The sequence below is a fragment of the Rhipicephalus microplus genome, chromosome X (assembly GCF_043290135.1).
Source record: "Rhipicephalus microplus isolate Deutch F79 chromosome X, USDA_Rmic, whole genome shotgun sequence".
NCBI classification, from domain to species: Eukaryota; Metazoa; Arthropoda; class Arachnida; order Ixodida; family Ixodidae; genus Rhipicephalus; species Rhipicephalus microplus.
In genome coordinates, this window is record NC_134710.1 from 109,291,893 (window position 1) to 109,309,150 (window position 17,258).

At 40.8% G+C, this 17,258-nt stretch overlaps 2 protein-coding genes across 2 annotated transcripts in view; one reads left to right on the plus strand and one right to left on the minus strand.

Moving 5' to 3' along the window:
• The window catches only part of LOC119176760 (carboxypeptidase M), a 112,755-nt gene that overhangs the window by 58,771 nt on the left and 36,726 nt on the right, over positions 1 to 17,258 (plus strand). The gene's annotated exons all lie outside the window — the stretch shown is intronic.
• The window catches only part of mRpL52 (mitochondrial ribosomal protein L52), a 28,093-nt gene that overhangs the window by 2,340 nt on the left and 8,495 nt on the right, over positions 1 to 17,258 (minus strand). Inside the window, exons 3-4 of the mRNA XM_037427451.2 lie at positions 12,820 to 12,887; positions 8,662 to 8,726 (exon numbers count right to left, since the gene is read on the minus strand). Coding sequence (XP_037283348.2) covers positions 8,662 to 8,726; positions 12,820 to 12,887 — 133 coding nt within the window. The remainder of the gene's footprint in view (positions 1 to 8,661; positions 8,727 to 12,819; positions 12,888 to 17,258) is intronic.

Sequence of the window (17,258 nt, forward strand, 5' to 3'; positions counted from 1 at the left end):
GCAACCAAAGCATACCACTACCCCGGAAAAGAAGGAAGAAGGGAGGACAAAAAAGATGGACCAATTGTTCAACAGTACCCCATTGTTCAACCCAACCTAACAACACTGTGATAGCAGCTTCCATTTCTATTGTACAGCATTTATGTGCATCACAGTCAGATGATGTTCCAATTTGCACTACACTGAAGTTTATATGCTAGCATATGGGCATTTTTTGTGTGAACATACACATGTATGTGCATGCATACAGATGTGCTTGGGTACTACAAAAGACATTTCATTCCAATTTTCAATGCACTACACACACAAAATGAAACATTACGTTGTGCTCTACAAATTCCTTGTTTAACCTCACAGGCTACTGCATCATATCTTTGAAGCACAGACTATGTGGCTGTACAAATGGCCTCATATAACGTTAGCAAAAGTACACATGTATATCCAGAACATATGCACACAAACAATACATGCACAAACACATGCACAAACTTAACAGGAGCTTTACATATCATGAAACAAAAGATATGGGTTTGAACCCAGCAACGGAAGTCACATTTCTATGGAAGCGAAATGCTAGAGGCCTGTGTACTGCACATGTCGGTGCACATTAGGTCAAAATTATCCACAGCTTTCCACGGCAGCATCTCTGATCACTTTGGGACGTAAAAAAAAAACGGATTAACGGCACTTAGATTTTGGCACATTGTTGGATCTTCACATCACTTTTTGCAGATCGAACTGCTTATGCAGCATTACAGAGAACTCAATTCATTTTCTGGGTTACGATATATAGTCCACAGCCGGAACAAAGCGACACCTCTTACATGTATCAAAGCGGTCGTTGTGCATTTTGATTACAAAACTGACGTAAAGTGGTGGAAAATAACCGTGTATGAAAACTGTGCCATTTGACGCCGACATGCCATGAGTCTGAATAAGGCACTGAGGTGACCATTAATGTCGTTTGAACTGGTCCGAACACTCATGAGCGTAAATTACCAGCACTCCTCACTTTCTGTCACCACACAAGTCCACAATATGAACAAGTTTCAAGGGGCGCACTAGATGACGAATTTTTATTCCTGCTACCATGTGGGTCTCTCGCTATCTGCAAACATCCGATGTGTGAATGCGGCATTCGATGACTTCATTCAATGCAAAATGCAATGCAAATTTGATAGTTCAAATAAATTAACTACTTGCTCATAGTGGTAAAACAGGGATAGGTTGCATTCATCCTGGTCACTCACAAAACCCAAAGATGTCTGTCCTTCACGGAACCTCAGAGTTTCACGGAATTCAGTCTGAGAACCCATGCTATAAAGCAAATTATACCTCACTAATTACCTTTTTATATATAGGCATTGGTAAACAGAACTAAATACAGCTCATAGAGGTAGCACAGGTAATAAATACATTAATAAATGCACAGCTTTCTTGCCATCAGCCTCCACCAAAGAATATAGTATTCATATCATCATCTTCCAGACAGCAGTGCATTACGTTCATGGCAATGGCTCAATACACGCGTAATCTTCTGTAGTTATAGCTTCATCAAAACGTAAATTTAAACTACTCGGCCTAGCACAACAGGTGAACCAACATTTACCTTTAACAAACAATGGATGAAAAGAGAAATGACAGCTAACAATGAAACAGTGCTTTAGAGCCTACTCTTCGTGCACTCTTCCCTTAATTGTCGAAACTGTAGCGTGGCCCCCTTTCATGGTTGCAGGACAGAGTGTACAGTGGAAAGGTACATAGCACACTGATGCTACACCTCAATAAAACAATCTTTTTTTTTTTTTAATTTGTTATAGCTTCAGGCTTTACAGAGGGCAAGTTTTATGACAGGCACATAAAAGCCAACAATCCCCTACCCATAAAAAGTGATCTAATTGTCTACCATAATTTGCCCCTCTCACAAGTATGACATGTAAATGTCCAAAAAGCATATTTAAGAACAGTGTAGGAGATATTGAAGATTATCTGTATTTGGCATCGAATTCCTAGTCATGTGTGAGTGTCAGAACAAGATACAGAAAAATGTCATCAACTATCGAGGATCACTTCCTAAATGACATCACAGAAGCGCGAGAGACTAGAGTGTTTAAAGAGCATAAAGTTTAATTTGAGAGAGAGACCCTAAACATGTTCATTCTCTTAAGAGTACTTTTTTCCAAACAATATTGTTTAATACTTTTAGGACACCAACTTCTACTAACTCCCTAGAATGGCTTTTGTGGATGAAGGTGGAGTAAATATGCAATGTGCAAGAAAAAAATAACAATGTTTGCGGATGTCTCCACAAAAGCATAACAAAGTGTAAATGTTTAAAATATTAGTCTGACATAAAAAGCATGGTGGAGAGCCAAAATCAAGCGGAAGCCAACTAGATCAAATATGAACTGAGGCTGAAGTCAAAAGCAAGCATGACATACAAAGCATGGTGGAGAGCCAAAATCGAGCGGAAGCCAACTACATCAATTATGAACTGAGGCTGAAGTCAAAAGCAAGCATGACTTAAACATTCAGCTGCACAATGGGAGATGTCAAGTTTAATCATTTCAAGCTTTCAAACTTCCCTTTCTGACACACATCCACATACCAATTCTGAGGTCCCACATTTCCGGCAGCTATTACACACATAAAATGGAATTAAGGACACTTGTGTTCTAGCTCTAGCGCTGGAGTTGGCAATCTTCGAGCATGGACGCTCGAGAAAAAGCTTTCGTGAAATAATCAAGCAAATGAATTTTCTACAATCACAGCTTGAACTAACATGATGGCGCTGAGAAAAATGTGGGCAGGGCAACAGATGTGCCACTGCAAGCCAAATAAACTTGATAATAAAGTGTTGCTTTCTTATTTCGTCACTAACTTTGTGCTTTGAATGGTATTAAAGAGGTAGCGAGTGGATATATAGCATTTGATGTAAGAGCAAGTTCGATCTAGTTACTCAAATCTGCACTGATATATATACAGTAAAAGCTTATTAATTTTACACTCGTTAATGAGAAAGATTCGACAATTCAGACATGCTTCCTAGTCCCTATTAGTATACGCACTGTTTAATGGCATGTAGCTCTCAGTAACTTGGTCATACTTGACGGCAAATCAGTTATTTCAAATGATCCTTAGAGCACACCAAAAGCAAACGGCCACAAATGTGGGACGCAAAGGAACAATACCTGTGTTTGTGTACAGCCTTAACTGCCACAGGCTTTCAGAAAGGTGTGGCCGCCATCCACACTCGCGTTTTGGTGCGTAATGAGGTTTGGGTTCAGAGCATGTTTCCGATTAGGACACGAGGGTTTATGTTGTGAACAAAGTCACAAATGACGATAATTGTGACTTCCGTACCACTCCTACACAAAATAATTACTGGATTTATGCATTTTTCAAGGAAATAAGCACATTGATGTAGCAGACATTTATTTATTTTATTGGTACTTTCATAATTCAGTATTTTGTTATTTCTAACAATTTTTCCAGTCTCATGACAACTGAATAAACGAGCTCTTACTGTATTGCTATTCAAAATAATGCATGTCTCCAGTGTGCACTACATTTTACGTGTGCCTGTTGGCTCTTCTCTCTGTAAGCTATGTTCTCAACACTACATAAGATGAAAAACAGAATGGAGAAGGCTTACTAAAAGGTCTGTGTTAGTCAATTTAATGAAAAAAAAATTTTAATATGAGAAGTCTTAAAATGATAAGGCCATACTAATCACTTATTAAAGCTCATAATAATTAATGTAAGTGGTATCAAGTTTTTAAGAATATCACTGCACTCTGCCCATGTGAATAAATACGTATGTAGAAAAAATTCGTCCAGATCTGTCCTTAAAAATTAACAAAAAAAAGATATCCAAACTCAAGAAGATGTCGAAAATGGCATGTTAAGGAAGAAGCAACTGGCACAAAAATATTGGCCTAAAGCTTTTTGCTGCAATGTATTGCTGGGGGCCTGTTAGCCATAACACGGCACATCGTTTGCTGCAGCGTGTGAAAGATAATGAAACTACAGGCTCCCCATTACCAAGCAGCATCAGTTTCGGTTTAAGAGAGCTCCAAAAAGTTACAAGCCACCGGGTGCAACTATAACCACCGAGTGTGTGCAACGCTCGACCATATTCTATACACTATAAAGAACTGCGATGCCGTTCCGTACAATGCCCATCAACAAGTCTATTTAAAAAGTCCATGTAAACAAAAAAAAAAAGGAAAGCCGTGTCACCAAACAAATAACTTTCAACACGTGCACCACAGACTCGCGAGCAGCTGTGGAGAAGTACAATGAAACCTCATTTATGCAGATAGTGTTAACTCGTAAATTAGGTTAACTCAAGCTGACAGCGCGGTCCCGGCAAAACAGTGTTTACTTCAAAGGTCACCTTTCATTAAAAGTTTTTTTTTCTGAGAACGATATTGGCATGGAATAAGCTCCCAAAGTTTATCATTCAAGCACTTATTTCTGTGACTGTCTTCAAGAATATTCGTTGGTGAATCTATGATACCAGTGTTTTGGTGTCTGATGTGTTGGTTGCTGTATTGGCTTTTTGCACTAGTACTTGTGAACTAGTTAGTGATCATGTTATTGTTGTGCCGCTTATACAAGCGATTGATAGTTTCTGTACTTAATCTTTTTATAAGTGTGTACATTTTTGATAGTATGCTTGTTCATGTTAACACTCTTATATAGTATGTATGCCCTCCTGCTTTGGGCCAGCAACCTTGGCCTTTAGTATGATGAAATAAATAAATAGATCAAATGATGTCAAATGCTCAATAATCTGGGAGATTTAGCCGCACACCAGTCAATTCGAACAACTCTAGAGAGGACTATCGGAACTCTATATTTTGAATCCCGCAATCTCGTTGGCTTGGAGGCTCAAGCACTACTTGCCGTAACGACGACGGATCTCAAGTTTTAGAGAAACCAAAACCGAACTCACAATTGCAGCAGAATATTATCATAATGATAGTGAATGAGGGGGAAGTGGCTAGGTGGTGCTAGTCACCCCTCGGCAAAAGTGCTGGGGTCGCTGGCGCATCCACTGTCTACTAAAAGTGGAACACACTAACGACGACGACATACTAGAAGTGCTTGAAGAGGATCAAAATCACAGGGCCATTGATTACAGTCAAGATGAGCCAATGCAACATCGGACAGTGCAGGAGGCCACCGAAGCCGTTGCTGTGCTTTAGGAGTTCTGTGTCACTTCTTGCGAAAGTGAGTGTGCGCACCACCAGCTGATGGGGTTGAAGATGATTGTTCTAGCACAAATTCCAACATTGAAGCAGATAGAAATAACACAGTTTTTCATGAAATAAAGGTTTGTCTATGCCGAATACTTTTTTTCAGGGTCCATTCGATTATATAAAATTCGGTTATTTCGAACATTTTCACTGATCCCATGAGACTCAGGTTGACGAGGTTTTACTGTAGTCTGCTGGCGTAAACGCAGCAAAAAAGTAATCACAACTATTACATCATCATAACTTGTATTGACTGCAGCATGGTGACGCAAGAGAAGTAGGGAGTCCTCGTCGAGTCACTTTTGAGGGTGTCACTGCCACGAGGTGCGTCATATAGTGCTTGATTGCGTACACAAACTCCAAAATTCATATAAAATACATTGCAAGCCATATTCACAGTTGATGTTTCACAGATGATATATTAGTGTTGATTGGAATTGATCCCACAGGCTATATCGACCGCAAAATTTCACGCTCTTTAAGGGCCTCCCCTTCAGGGCAAATGCAAGTTCTTCTGAAAATTACATTTTTTTTGTTTTTACTTGCTTTCACAAGTTTATTTTTTCTATTTTCATGACAAAAATACAACAAAGAATATAGTTATACTCAAAGTAGTCTAAAATACTCAAAGTAGTCTAAATTATACTCAAAGTAGTCTAAAAGTAGTCTAAAATGGCTTTTAAGAGCACAAGGTGCCTATTGAAACGCTATCAAGAGCCCACTGTCTAGAGTCCTATGGAAATTGTCACCTCACTTTGCCACTGCATTTCGCATGAGGAATTGACTAAAGTCACGCGTGTAAAATATCCATAATTTTAAAGCCCTTATAATGGCATAAATCATTTTAAAAAACATATCCTCTCCACATAGATGAGCTTTCATTTCTACGTTTCAAAAGCATTTTCCTCAAGACACAATTTCAAACAACTCCTTGAGTTTCAACATTCCATTTTTGGCACTTCTTGTTGCCAGATTGGTATTACATTTTCGTTAGATATTCCTTTGTAATTATCTTTTTTAAAACTTGACATCAGCTTATTTATTATTAACTTTAAGTAAGCAATTAGTATAGGCTAGAAATTTTGAGACTTCTTGCATTGCATTTTTTCTTGTTCATTTAAATATACTATATGCACTTACTTGATAATTATTTGCATTCTACACTTAATGCGGAACAATATGAGTTATTATGATCTCATAAACATAAAAATTTCGTGGTGAAAAAAGTGCGCCCGAAAGGAGCTGTAGTTTACATATTGTTATGGTACAAAATGAAAACTTTGCTACTTCATTTAAAAGAGATTACACATATGAAATCAGCATAAAAACCTATGTAAACGACAAATATTTCATTGCCCTGGGCCACATATTTTTCTCAATATTGTTTTAGTAGGATCTCCCCTTAAAGGGAAAAATGTACACTCATCTATGTGGCAAAGTTATGATATTTAACGTTACTCCTTGCATCATGAGAGCTTGGGAATGATGGATACTTTGAGCACATGGCTTCAGTGATGTCCTCATGCAAAATGCAATGGCAAGCGGCCAGGTGACATTTGCCAGAGGACTCTAAAAATGATCACTTTTTAGTTTTCAATAACCACATAAGGCTCTTGAAAAGTGATTGCAATGAATTCCAGCTAAAGTGCACCTTTGAATTTTCATTTTTTTTTGTCACGGAGGTAGTTGACAAAACAAGTAAAAACAGAAGATATGTAATTTTTCAAAAAACTAGGTTTTTAAAGTGGACTCTCCCTAAGACCAGTCTCAACTTGAATAGACTAGCAACCTTTAAAGTATCGAATAAATGCAAAAATGGGGGATGATTAACAGAGCATAAATGAAGGAAGCTCTAAACGCGGAAAGCAGTAACTGGTACGATTACCAATTCTTACTCTGCAGCTGCCGAGAGCATTTCCTAGAGTGGCAGGTTGCACAAGACAAAACCTGAGAGCACAACTTCGGTAAACTTTTTTTTTTTTAATGAGAGAAAAGAGGTCAGCAAAAACTCCTTTTTTATTAAGACTAGGAGGTCATGGCTGCTGAAAAGTGGTCCACATTCAAAGAGAATCACTGGGGACAGCTGGAAAAAGGTTGAGCTCGACTTCAATACAAAAAAGGTTAGCTCTCACACTCGTCTTAAACATAACGTTCACACATACGTGCAAGCATAGAGTTTCATACAATAATACCTAAAGAGGAATCTGGCGCTGCAATCGTGTACATCCATAGGAGTTATGGGAAGTAAAGGCTTCGGATTGGATAGGGTTAGCAAGCCAACTGTCTACAGACTTTTTTGGACAGTTTCAGTTTCGTTCTTCGCGCAGTGCGGGTAGTGGGGTGCGGTAAAAAAGGCTGAAGCAGTGCCTTTGTTGTTTGAAGAGGCTCACAACCACTAGATCTCCCGATTTGCTGCAAGGTTTCAGCTTTACGAGTCGTATTCGACAGTTTAAACGAAGCATCGTCCACTCACCGCTGCGCATAGATGTAGCGTCTCATTCCAGTGCAGGATATTGCCTCGAGTTCATGTTTTTCACGAGTGTGTCTTGCCTAAACTTGTTTTAAATTGAGTGCAAAGCTAAGTAGACGCACCGTCACGCTTTGCTGACTCTACTTCACAACAAAACCAGAGGTGTGTTGGGGACAGACCCGTTGGGACACAGAAGACGACACTATAAGTGTTTCTCACTTTATACTACTATACTGTTATTTCCATTAATAGATACATACTTTCGAGAGAAAAACAAGCATGTTTGTTTTCAAGTGTTGTAAAAAATAATTCATTAAATCTTGATGCCAAATCTGGAACGCAATGGCAAAGCGACGCATATCCTGATGGTTGAATTTGCCCAGGTTTCTCTTTTGCCGCCTGCTCGTGAAAACTTTTTGCAATAAAGTTTGTGTACAAATAATTGAAACAAGTTTCAATTAAATATAAGTTCATATCACTTTGTTTTAAACTTGGAAAAGAAGCATCGCGAATCTCAAGAGCGTAATCCATGCGAAGCAGATTTGAAGCCTGTACTTCCCATAATTCCCATAGGGGTACAAGCGCTGCTGAAAGAGCCTGCGTAGATATTAGCCCAAGATTTTCTTCTAGGTATTACTGTATGAAACTCTATGCGTGCAAGCCTCTTCAACTGTGTGTTTGTGGCACCATGAAAAAGCTTAATTCAAAAAAACAAATGCAGAACTAACTTTTTCATTTCATGCCATTGTCTCTGCACCTAGATTCTCTAGAGCAATTCACATTTTCTCAAGCAGAAAGAAAAAACAAAATGCTAATAAATAAATGCAACAATGTCATGCTTACAAACTGGTGCGGCTGTAAAAGTACCAATGGAGCATTTAAAAAATGAAAAGGGAGCAGCAGGAAGAAATGTATTAAGCTACTCACACAGTACTCCAACTGCTGAAGATATCGCTTCTTCGGGAGCCCAATCAATGGAGTTGGCCTTCCATCTGTAAATGAGGATCACTATAATACAAAACAAAAACACTAGCCCAATCATACTGCCCAACATTATAAACCTGCCATAGTATCCAAAGGTGCAGCTCGAGTTCAAAAGAGCAATTACTAAAGCAGATGTCAAATACTACTCATGTCAAGAACTACCTTTGAAAAACTTTTCAAGGTGCTGTGCTCACAATCATAGTAGGGTAATGCTAATGTTTTTAGTGCTTGCTTGCCTTTGAGAGCAGTGATAGCTCCACTGCTGCTCTCTGACGAGTTGCAAGACCATAGTGGATTCATCACAGTGACAGAGGCCTGTCAACCACATTTGCATGCCTTCCATTGCACTGCTTATTGAGTGATGACACTTGTCCTTGGTTGTGCCGTTTCACAATACGCCATCATTAATACCAGGAGGTCAGTTCAATATGCATCCAAGCATAATTTTGACAACCACTTGATTTTCCTGAATTTTGCTCACTACATCGTAAACCCTCTGGCATTTCTAGAAATTCCGTGAACAAAGAGTAATTATGGCAAACACATTTTTAGCTGTTCAGTTGTTTTTTTTTATATTTTCACAGGAAAACGTGATTAGTGCTTCTACTTTCATAGTCGTATTGTGCCCTATCAATCTCAATTAACAAAACGCAACAGGCTGGTAGTTTCGGAGATGTTGCACAGTGCTGGTTTTATGCATATTTCCAGCTATGTATTGACCCTCTGAAGTCAGGTTTTTTTTGTAAAATGCATAAATGAACATTTTTTTCACTGCCAAATTATATTCTTTAAAAGAGTCTATGCAAAAAAAATTCGAAATTTTTTAGTGACCGTAAAGTTACAAAAACAAATCATTTGTGTTGTTGCATACACATGGTTTCATCATGAGTACCAGCAGCATAAATTATAAAGAAGAATTTGCATCACTTTAAAAATTATGCACTGAAATAATAATCTGTGTAGTTCACAGACTTACAAAAATAAGTGCACAAAGTGGCATAAAGTGGTAACAAGGGGAAGAAAAGCCACTTTTTATCCCTTCAGCATCGTCTCACTGCTTGCACTTTTGAGATGTCGCTCACTCATCAACACCTGAGTCTTAACTCGTAGGTAAGTCCTCGTATGGTAGGCTGACATTTACTGAATCAGATTCTGATTTGACAGTTGAGCAGCGATTCAGAGGAATTGCTGCTGGACTCAGAATCGCTGCTGTACTCTCTTTCAATAGAAAAATCAGTGCACACTTCCAAAGCACAAGCAAACTGCGTGGGTGAGCACACTGAAGAAAACTGAGCAGCTGTGAGCACACCCAGAATGCAAGAACAAGTCTGAAACCTATATTAATCATTCATCTTTTCACTAACAAGATGAAAACAATTTTTATGGGTCCCCAAAACGAGAAACTCAACCAAAGTGGCATCATTCGTGTCAGCCAGCGCTTCACAAAAACAGGCGTAGTCGCATACTGGGCAGCAATAAACGAGAGAGTAACAAATGGGTCACCTTTAGTAAGATTCTAAACCAGAACTAGCCAGCGCACCAGTGTAGTAAAGGGTAAAAAAATGAAAACACATCAGCACAAAAAGAATTGCATGTATGCCTGCAGTGTGGCAGCACATGCTAAGTAAGAGAAATGCTAAAAAGTTGTGTGTTTTAAACATAGAGGCAATGACGTGCATGTACATCATGTACATCTTTGACAGTCTTGTGGCTGTTAGAGGACGTCTTTGACCCTTACAGTTATCGAGCGAAAATGTGCCAGGATGCAAAGGGCTGAGTCAGAAAGAACTGAGTTTCTATCTCCAGTTAGCAGACATGCATACAAATCAAGTAGTGCACTAATGCACCCTTGACAACTAACATGTTTCATGCATCAGTGCAGCGGGACTCATGTCCCGCAACCATTTATGTCATAACACACTGTGACCAGTAACTATACATAAGCAAAGGTAGGTGCCTCGAAGCAATAAATAAAACTAATTTGTAAAAAATGCAGCAGCATGCAGCATGTCCCACTATTCTTAGTCATGCCGAAAGTTGAAGTGCAACATGAAAAGACTGTTGATTGCTCTCTTACAAGGCAAAATGGCAAGAATGTGACATTTTAATTTGTTTGAGGATATGTAACGACACTAAATTAATGGTCAGTTTGTACGAAGAAAACCTTTGCCCCAGTGCATTATCAGAAAATGTCGGTAACATAACATTTGGGCCTAAAACATTTAGGCCTAAAAGCTGCCATCTTTAAAAAAAAAAGGAATGTTTTTGCAAGTGGGTTTTTATGCCATTCCACTGTTGCATTGTAGGGTATAGAAAAAAACTACTTTTTCCAATGCAAAAGGGGGCACTCACTGAAATGCTTGCACAGATTCTATACTTTCTTTCTGGCCAAGCGATGAAAATTTATTCTAATGCACTGTGAATGCCATTGCACACACTATGCCGACTGCTCAGGATATCATATGTTATTCTGCCCTGTCTATCACAGCCACCTGCAAGTGATACATATCAAGCTAAATGACCAATTTAAACAGTACTTTTAACATGGCGCTTTCTTTTCTCTCTCATTAAACGGAACCTGAAGGGACCAAGAAAATGTGTTCCGTTTGGAAGCTCCATTTACTTAAAGATGAGCAGGTGCGCAATATGCAGGAATGAAACCAATAGTATTAGAGGCAGCTGTTTCATTTAGGCAGCAGTTCCGTTAAACAGGTTTCCATTTACTGGGAGTGTACTGTACTTAACTCGAGGCAGAGAGAACAGCTTGACTTAATTTCTGCCGTCTACCCGAGAGTGATAACTTGGGTGGTGCCATAGATTTCAACGCATTGCCCTCCATGCATTGAACCTAATCATCATTATAAGAAGCCTCTCCTAAATCTACAACTTGGGCAAATAGATTTGTCTAGATTCCCTACAATGTAAAAACAAGTCCTTCATCTGGAACTCGATGTAGCAACTGACGCAAAATACCTTTCACAGTACCCCATGTGCAATAATATAAAAAGATGGAAGAATAAAAGTCTGCTAAGAATCTGGAAAGATAGTGCTCACTTGACATGTTTATAGATGGTATAAACATGTCACACACAAAGTAGACAAGTAAAAAAGATAAAACATATCAAGTGTTGTCCAGTGTCGTTTCGATCCCCTGTTGGCAGTCTATGCATATAAAAAATATAAATGCTGCACAGGATCCCTAAGCATATTCTTATAAGATGAGAGAATGAAAACATTTTTTTTACTGTGTTGACGTGAGGGAAGGGTGCTGAAAAGCGGTGCCGCCAAATCGTAATATAAGAATAAGGCAATGTGAGAGGATGAATTATGTTATAAAATGTTTAGTTCATTGAGCTTACATCATTAGCTATTGCTGTGTGCAATGTGTCCAGATCAAGGTGAGAACATGAACACCTTGCAATATTTCATGAATGTCTTTTTTAAATACACCACTGCTTTCAACTGCTCCACTGACAAGTTCGGAAATGTCAATGTCTCACACAATGACATCTGACAACATAATGTTATTTTGTCAAACATGTTCCCATGTCTGCTTCTACCAGCCCTTCTCGAATTTAGTGACTTGGGTGTAGAGCACCCACATTTTAATTCACGCTCGTCCCCTTGTTCCTCCTTGTCAATGGAGCACTTCACCATCGAATTGTCTGCCGATACCGATATCAGTCTCACTGGAGCTTTGCACACTACTGTGACACTCCCTCCACAGAATTTGAAGGCCAACTGTTAAGAAGTACAATGGTGTGCTCCCTTCAAGCAGGACTTCCCTTTCTGCAGAGATCCTCTTCACCTAATCCATGGCTGCAAGTTGCTCTAGGCACCAGTCTCAATCGTTTCTGGTGAGTGAGGTCACTTGTTTCCCAGACATGTAATTTGTGGACACCCAATCAGCAAGCATTTTTGCCAACCTAACTGAAAATGCTTGCATGTTAAAATAAAATAATGAGCCTTCCTGCAACTTCCGTCACACTGCCATGGCAATCCAAGACGGTACCACTCAAAATACTACACAGCACATTCAGAACAGTGACAGTGTTAATGAACACACAAATGAGAAAGACCACACAAAAAGCTGCTATGTACCATTGAATGTCCAGTCTGGCGCATCACAAAATGCAGGAGTTTCATTCCAGCGCCTTGGAAGACCAGCTCTGAAATATTAAATAAAACTTTATATTACAAAACAAATATAAAAGTATCATTACTATTGTCCTCTTTCAGCACGGCAAAATGTGCTTGGTGCATATAGAAATAAGAGTGAATTTTTAAACCAATGGCAAAATAAACTTGTACCACCAAAGGAAAGAGCAAAGGAGGCCTTGAGTGCATCAGCTCCTTTATGAGACATGCCAGCTCTTTCACAGTTGTATTAGGAAGTATTAAACAACCAGTGCATTTAGCTCTATGCAATGGCCTTCAACCAATGTAACAAGCTGATGGGTACAGGCATCAATAATATGTGGTACTACGTAATCACCACCTCTAGTTTTCATTACCTACATACAATTTTTTACCCAGAGTCCCAATGCACATGGCTCCACAAAGAACTTGTCACATCACATGGGACGAGTACTGATTTGCAATGTGCTCAAACAGTTTAGGCTTTTTAAAATATTGTTACAGGGCGACGACAAAAGACAGGTGTATTTAGAATATATACACGAACAAAGCAATCGAGACTACAGCAGCCACGATGGCACAAACAGGAGACAACCCATCCTCCTCTTCTTCAACCTCTAGGTGAGCGGCACATAACAATACGCTCCAGTGACAAAAGCATCAACTCCATGCATCTAAACAAAGACAGCTGTGAGAATGGGCATTATACACTTGCATCGGTGAGGTCCAGCGTACAACACGGCTTCAGGCGCACGCAAAAGATTTCAGTGTAGGGATGAGTTGACCAGGACGAAGACAACGGTTCAATATCATACGTCACGTCAGTCACTTGATGGCATACACGGTATGGTTCAGCGTGCGGGAACAGGAGCGTTCCAGAAAGTCCAACACAGCGTGCTGAAGACCAAAACAGTACAAGAGATCCAGGAAGAAAGTGGGCATTTATGTGGCAGCTATGATAACGAGATTGCTGGCCCATTTGCGAGGTGGTTAATCCAATGCATGCGAGTTGACGTGCATGATCAGCGCGGGCAATAGCTTCTTTAGCGTACCCAGTAGGCGGGTGCGTGGAAGGAGGCAGCATCGTATCCATGGGCAACATTGGATTTTGCCCGAATAAGAGGAAGAAAGGCGAATAACCAGCTGTTTGGGCCGGGACGTATTATATGCAAACGTGACAAAAAGCGATGCGGAATCCCAATATTGGTGGTTGGTAGACACGTACATTGCCAGCATGTCAGTAATCGTTCGGTTCATCTGCTCGGTCAAGCCATTTGTCTGTAAATGATAGGCCTTTGTTAGCTTACGCTTGGTCGAGCAAGACGTCAGGATGTCATTGATGACCCTAGAAAGAAACTGTCTGCCACAGTTGGTTAAGCATTGACACGGTGCTCCGTGCTGAAGGATGACGTTGTGAAGCAAGAATTCCGCCACGTCGATCGCGCAGTTGGTTGGAAGAGTGCGAGTAATTGTGAACAGAGTGGCATAGTCGGTGGCAACAAAAATCTCCCGAGCCAGACGTAGTGAACGGATTAAGCAAGGCCAGGCCGAGATGATGAAATGGTTCATAGGGGACATCGAGTGATTGAAGGCGGCCAGCAGGCGGGAGTGTTGAGTTCTTCTGGCACTGAAAAAGATTGCACAAGGTCACGTAATGGTGGACCGATTTACACATTCCTGGCCAGTAGAATCGACGGCATGGACAATCGTAGGTGCTGCGAAAACTGAGGAGCCCCGCTGTTGGCACATCGTGAAACTGGGCCAGGACAGTCGAATGAAGGTATACTGGAATGGCAAGCAATAGGTCAGGGCCGTCAAGCAGCAAACTCCAGCGAAGCAAGGTGCCATCGCGTAGCATGAAAAGACGAAGGGATGAATCAGGAGCCAGTGAGTTGAGGCGGTCGAAGATCTTGCGGAGAGCCGGGTCACGGCATTGCTCAACAGAAATGTTGAACAGGCCAGTTATTATGAGCACCGATGAAATGGTATCCATCGCCGAAGGTTTTGGTGGGTCTACAGAAAAACTGGATAGGCAGCCGGCGTTCTGGTGCAAGCGGCCAGACTTGTAGGCCACAGTGAACGAGTACTTTTGAAGTCGTAATGCCCAACGACCAAGGGGGCCAGTGGGATCGTTAAGAGAAGACAACCAGCAGAGAGCGTGGTGATTACTGACAATGGTGAAGAGTCTGCCGTACAGATATGGGAGTAATGTTACAATGGCTCAAAGTAGAGCTAGGCACTCTCTCTCTGTAATCGAATAAATCGGTTCAGCGGTGGAAAGGTGGCTGGCATATGAAATAACCCAATCCTGACCACGCTGGTATTGGCCGAGAAGAGCACCGACGCCGTGACCACTGGCATCGGTTCATACTTCGGTGGGTGCCAAGTCGTCGAAATGGGCCAACACAGGGGGCAATGTCAGTAAGTCGACAAGGTGAGAAAAGGCAGACGGTATGTCAGGGCCCCAGGAGTATGTCAGGGCACATCCTTTTAAAGAAGGCATGTGAGGGGCTGTGCAATCGCTGCAAAATCTTTCACAAAGCGGCAAAAATATGAGCATAAACCAAAGAAAGAGAAACATCCTTTGAAGATCGTGGAGTGAGGAAGTTTGTAACGGCAGATATTTTTTCTGGGTCTGGTCATATACCAACAGTGTCAACAAGATGGCCAAGAACAAAGATCTTTCAGTGGGGAAAGCGGCATTTTGAAGAGTTGAGCTGAAGACCTGCAGTGCAAAAGACTTACAATATAGCCGACAAGCGCTGCAGGTGACTTGTGAACGTAGGCGAAAAGACGACGACATCGTTGAGGTAGCAGAAACATGTGGACCACTTAAAACCCTGTAGTAAAGAGTCCATCATACACTCAAACGCTGCTGGCACGTTGCGCAGCCCAAAGGGCATGACCCTGAGGAGGTATGGCAGTGTAAATGGTATATGTCAGTTTTAGCATAATATCTTAGAAACAGCTGCAAGCATTCCCATAAAGTTTTACTTGCCAACAAAAAATGCCACTATGTATAAAGTGACACGCTTTTTGTATGCCTAGGTTGCTTATCCTTCCTATGACCTACGGCCAAATTTTAAAGGAGGTTCACTTATTCAATGTACCTTTTTTCTGCAACTACCAGAGGGAATGTAACCATATTCAACCGTGTTGTTGTAGAGACTCATGGGTTACATCTGAACTAAAAAAATATTACATTTCTCATGAAGTTCTAGTACAAATAAAAATAAAAATACTGCTTGCACAAAGTCACAAAGGATGCGTATTAGTGTGTAATTTTTTTTACAGCTTTACTTTTTATGAAATTGGCAATTTTTGTTTAGTTCAGATTGTTTCTAATGTTTTGTAGCTCACACGTACAAAGTTTGATTAAAATCGATTCAATACTTTTTGAGAAAAGGTACAATGAAGTTGAAAAACGTACAGAAAATGCAATCAGAGAAAAATGAAGTTTTACATGCGCATAATGCTTACACCAGAGGGCGCACGGCACACTTCGGTGCGGCATCTAAACCGCTTCGAGTGGCCGCTCGGCGTCGGGCTTCCACAGGATTGTTCCTCAGAGTAAGTAAATATTTTGGTGTCAAAATTGAACATTCAATTTTTTGGGGAGTTTACCATACCATACCCCCTTAAAGAGCCCATCCCGTGTGAAAAAGGCGGCCTTCTCCTGATCATTTTTATCGACAGCTATTTGCCAATAGCCTAAGCGAAGATCTATGTAGAAAAGTACTGTGCACCATAGAATCAAGGGCGTCATCTGTTCGCAGCAAAGGGTCTTTCTTGGTGATCTTGTTGAGGTGCCGATAGTCGACGCAGAAGCGCCAGGTGTTGTCTTTTTTCTTTACAAGAACGACAGGCAACACCCAAAGACTCGAAGATGATTTGATGATGTCTTTAGAGAGGATCTTGTCGACTTTTGTTTGTATGACTTTTACGCTCGTTCACGGAGACATGGTAAGGAAGTGGATGAATGGGTTTTGAGTCCCCAGTATCAATACGATGTGTCCCCAAAGATGCTTGCTTGACCAAGTTGGGACGAGACAAAATCGAAACATTAAGGTATGACGTCAACAAAAGACGTAGGTCCTGGCTCTGGGAAGGTGAAAGGTTTGGGGAAATCATATCGACGAAGTGGTCGTCAGGTGTTGCACCAGCAGCAGAGGGGCCTGACGACTACTGCGGCGCACTGATGGCCAGGCAAACAGGGTCATGTACGTCTAGAGATGATATAGTGCCGAGAGTGATACCTTCGGGAAGCAATTCTTAGCAATGTACAAAGTTCAGAACAGGGAGACATGCGTTGTATGTAGAAACAGAGTGAGGCAGAGCTATACGACACGTCAGAAGAACGTCCAAAAAAGGGGGCAAGCAGGTATGCGCCATCACGCACCAGA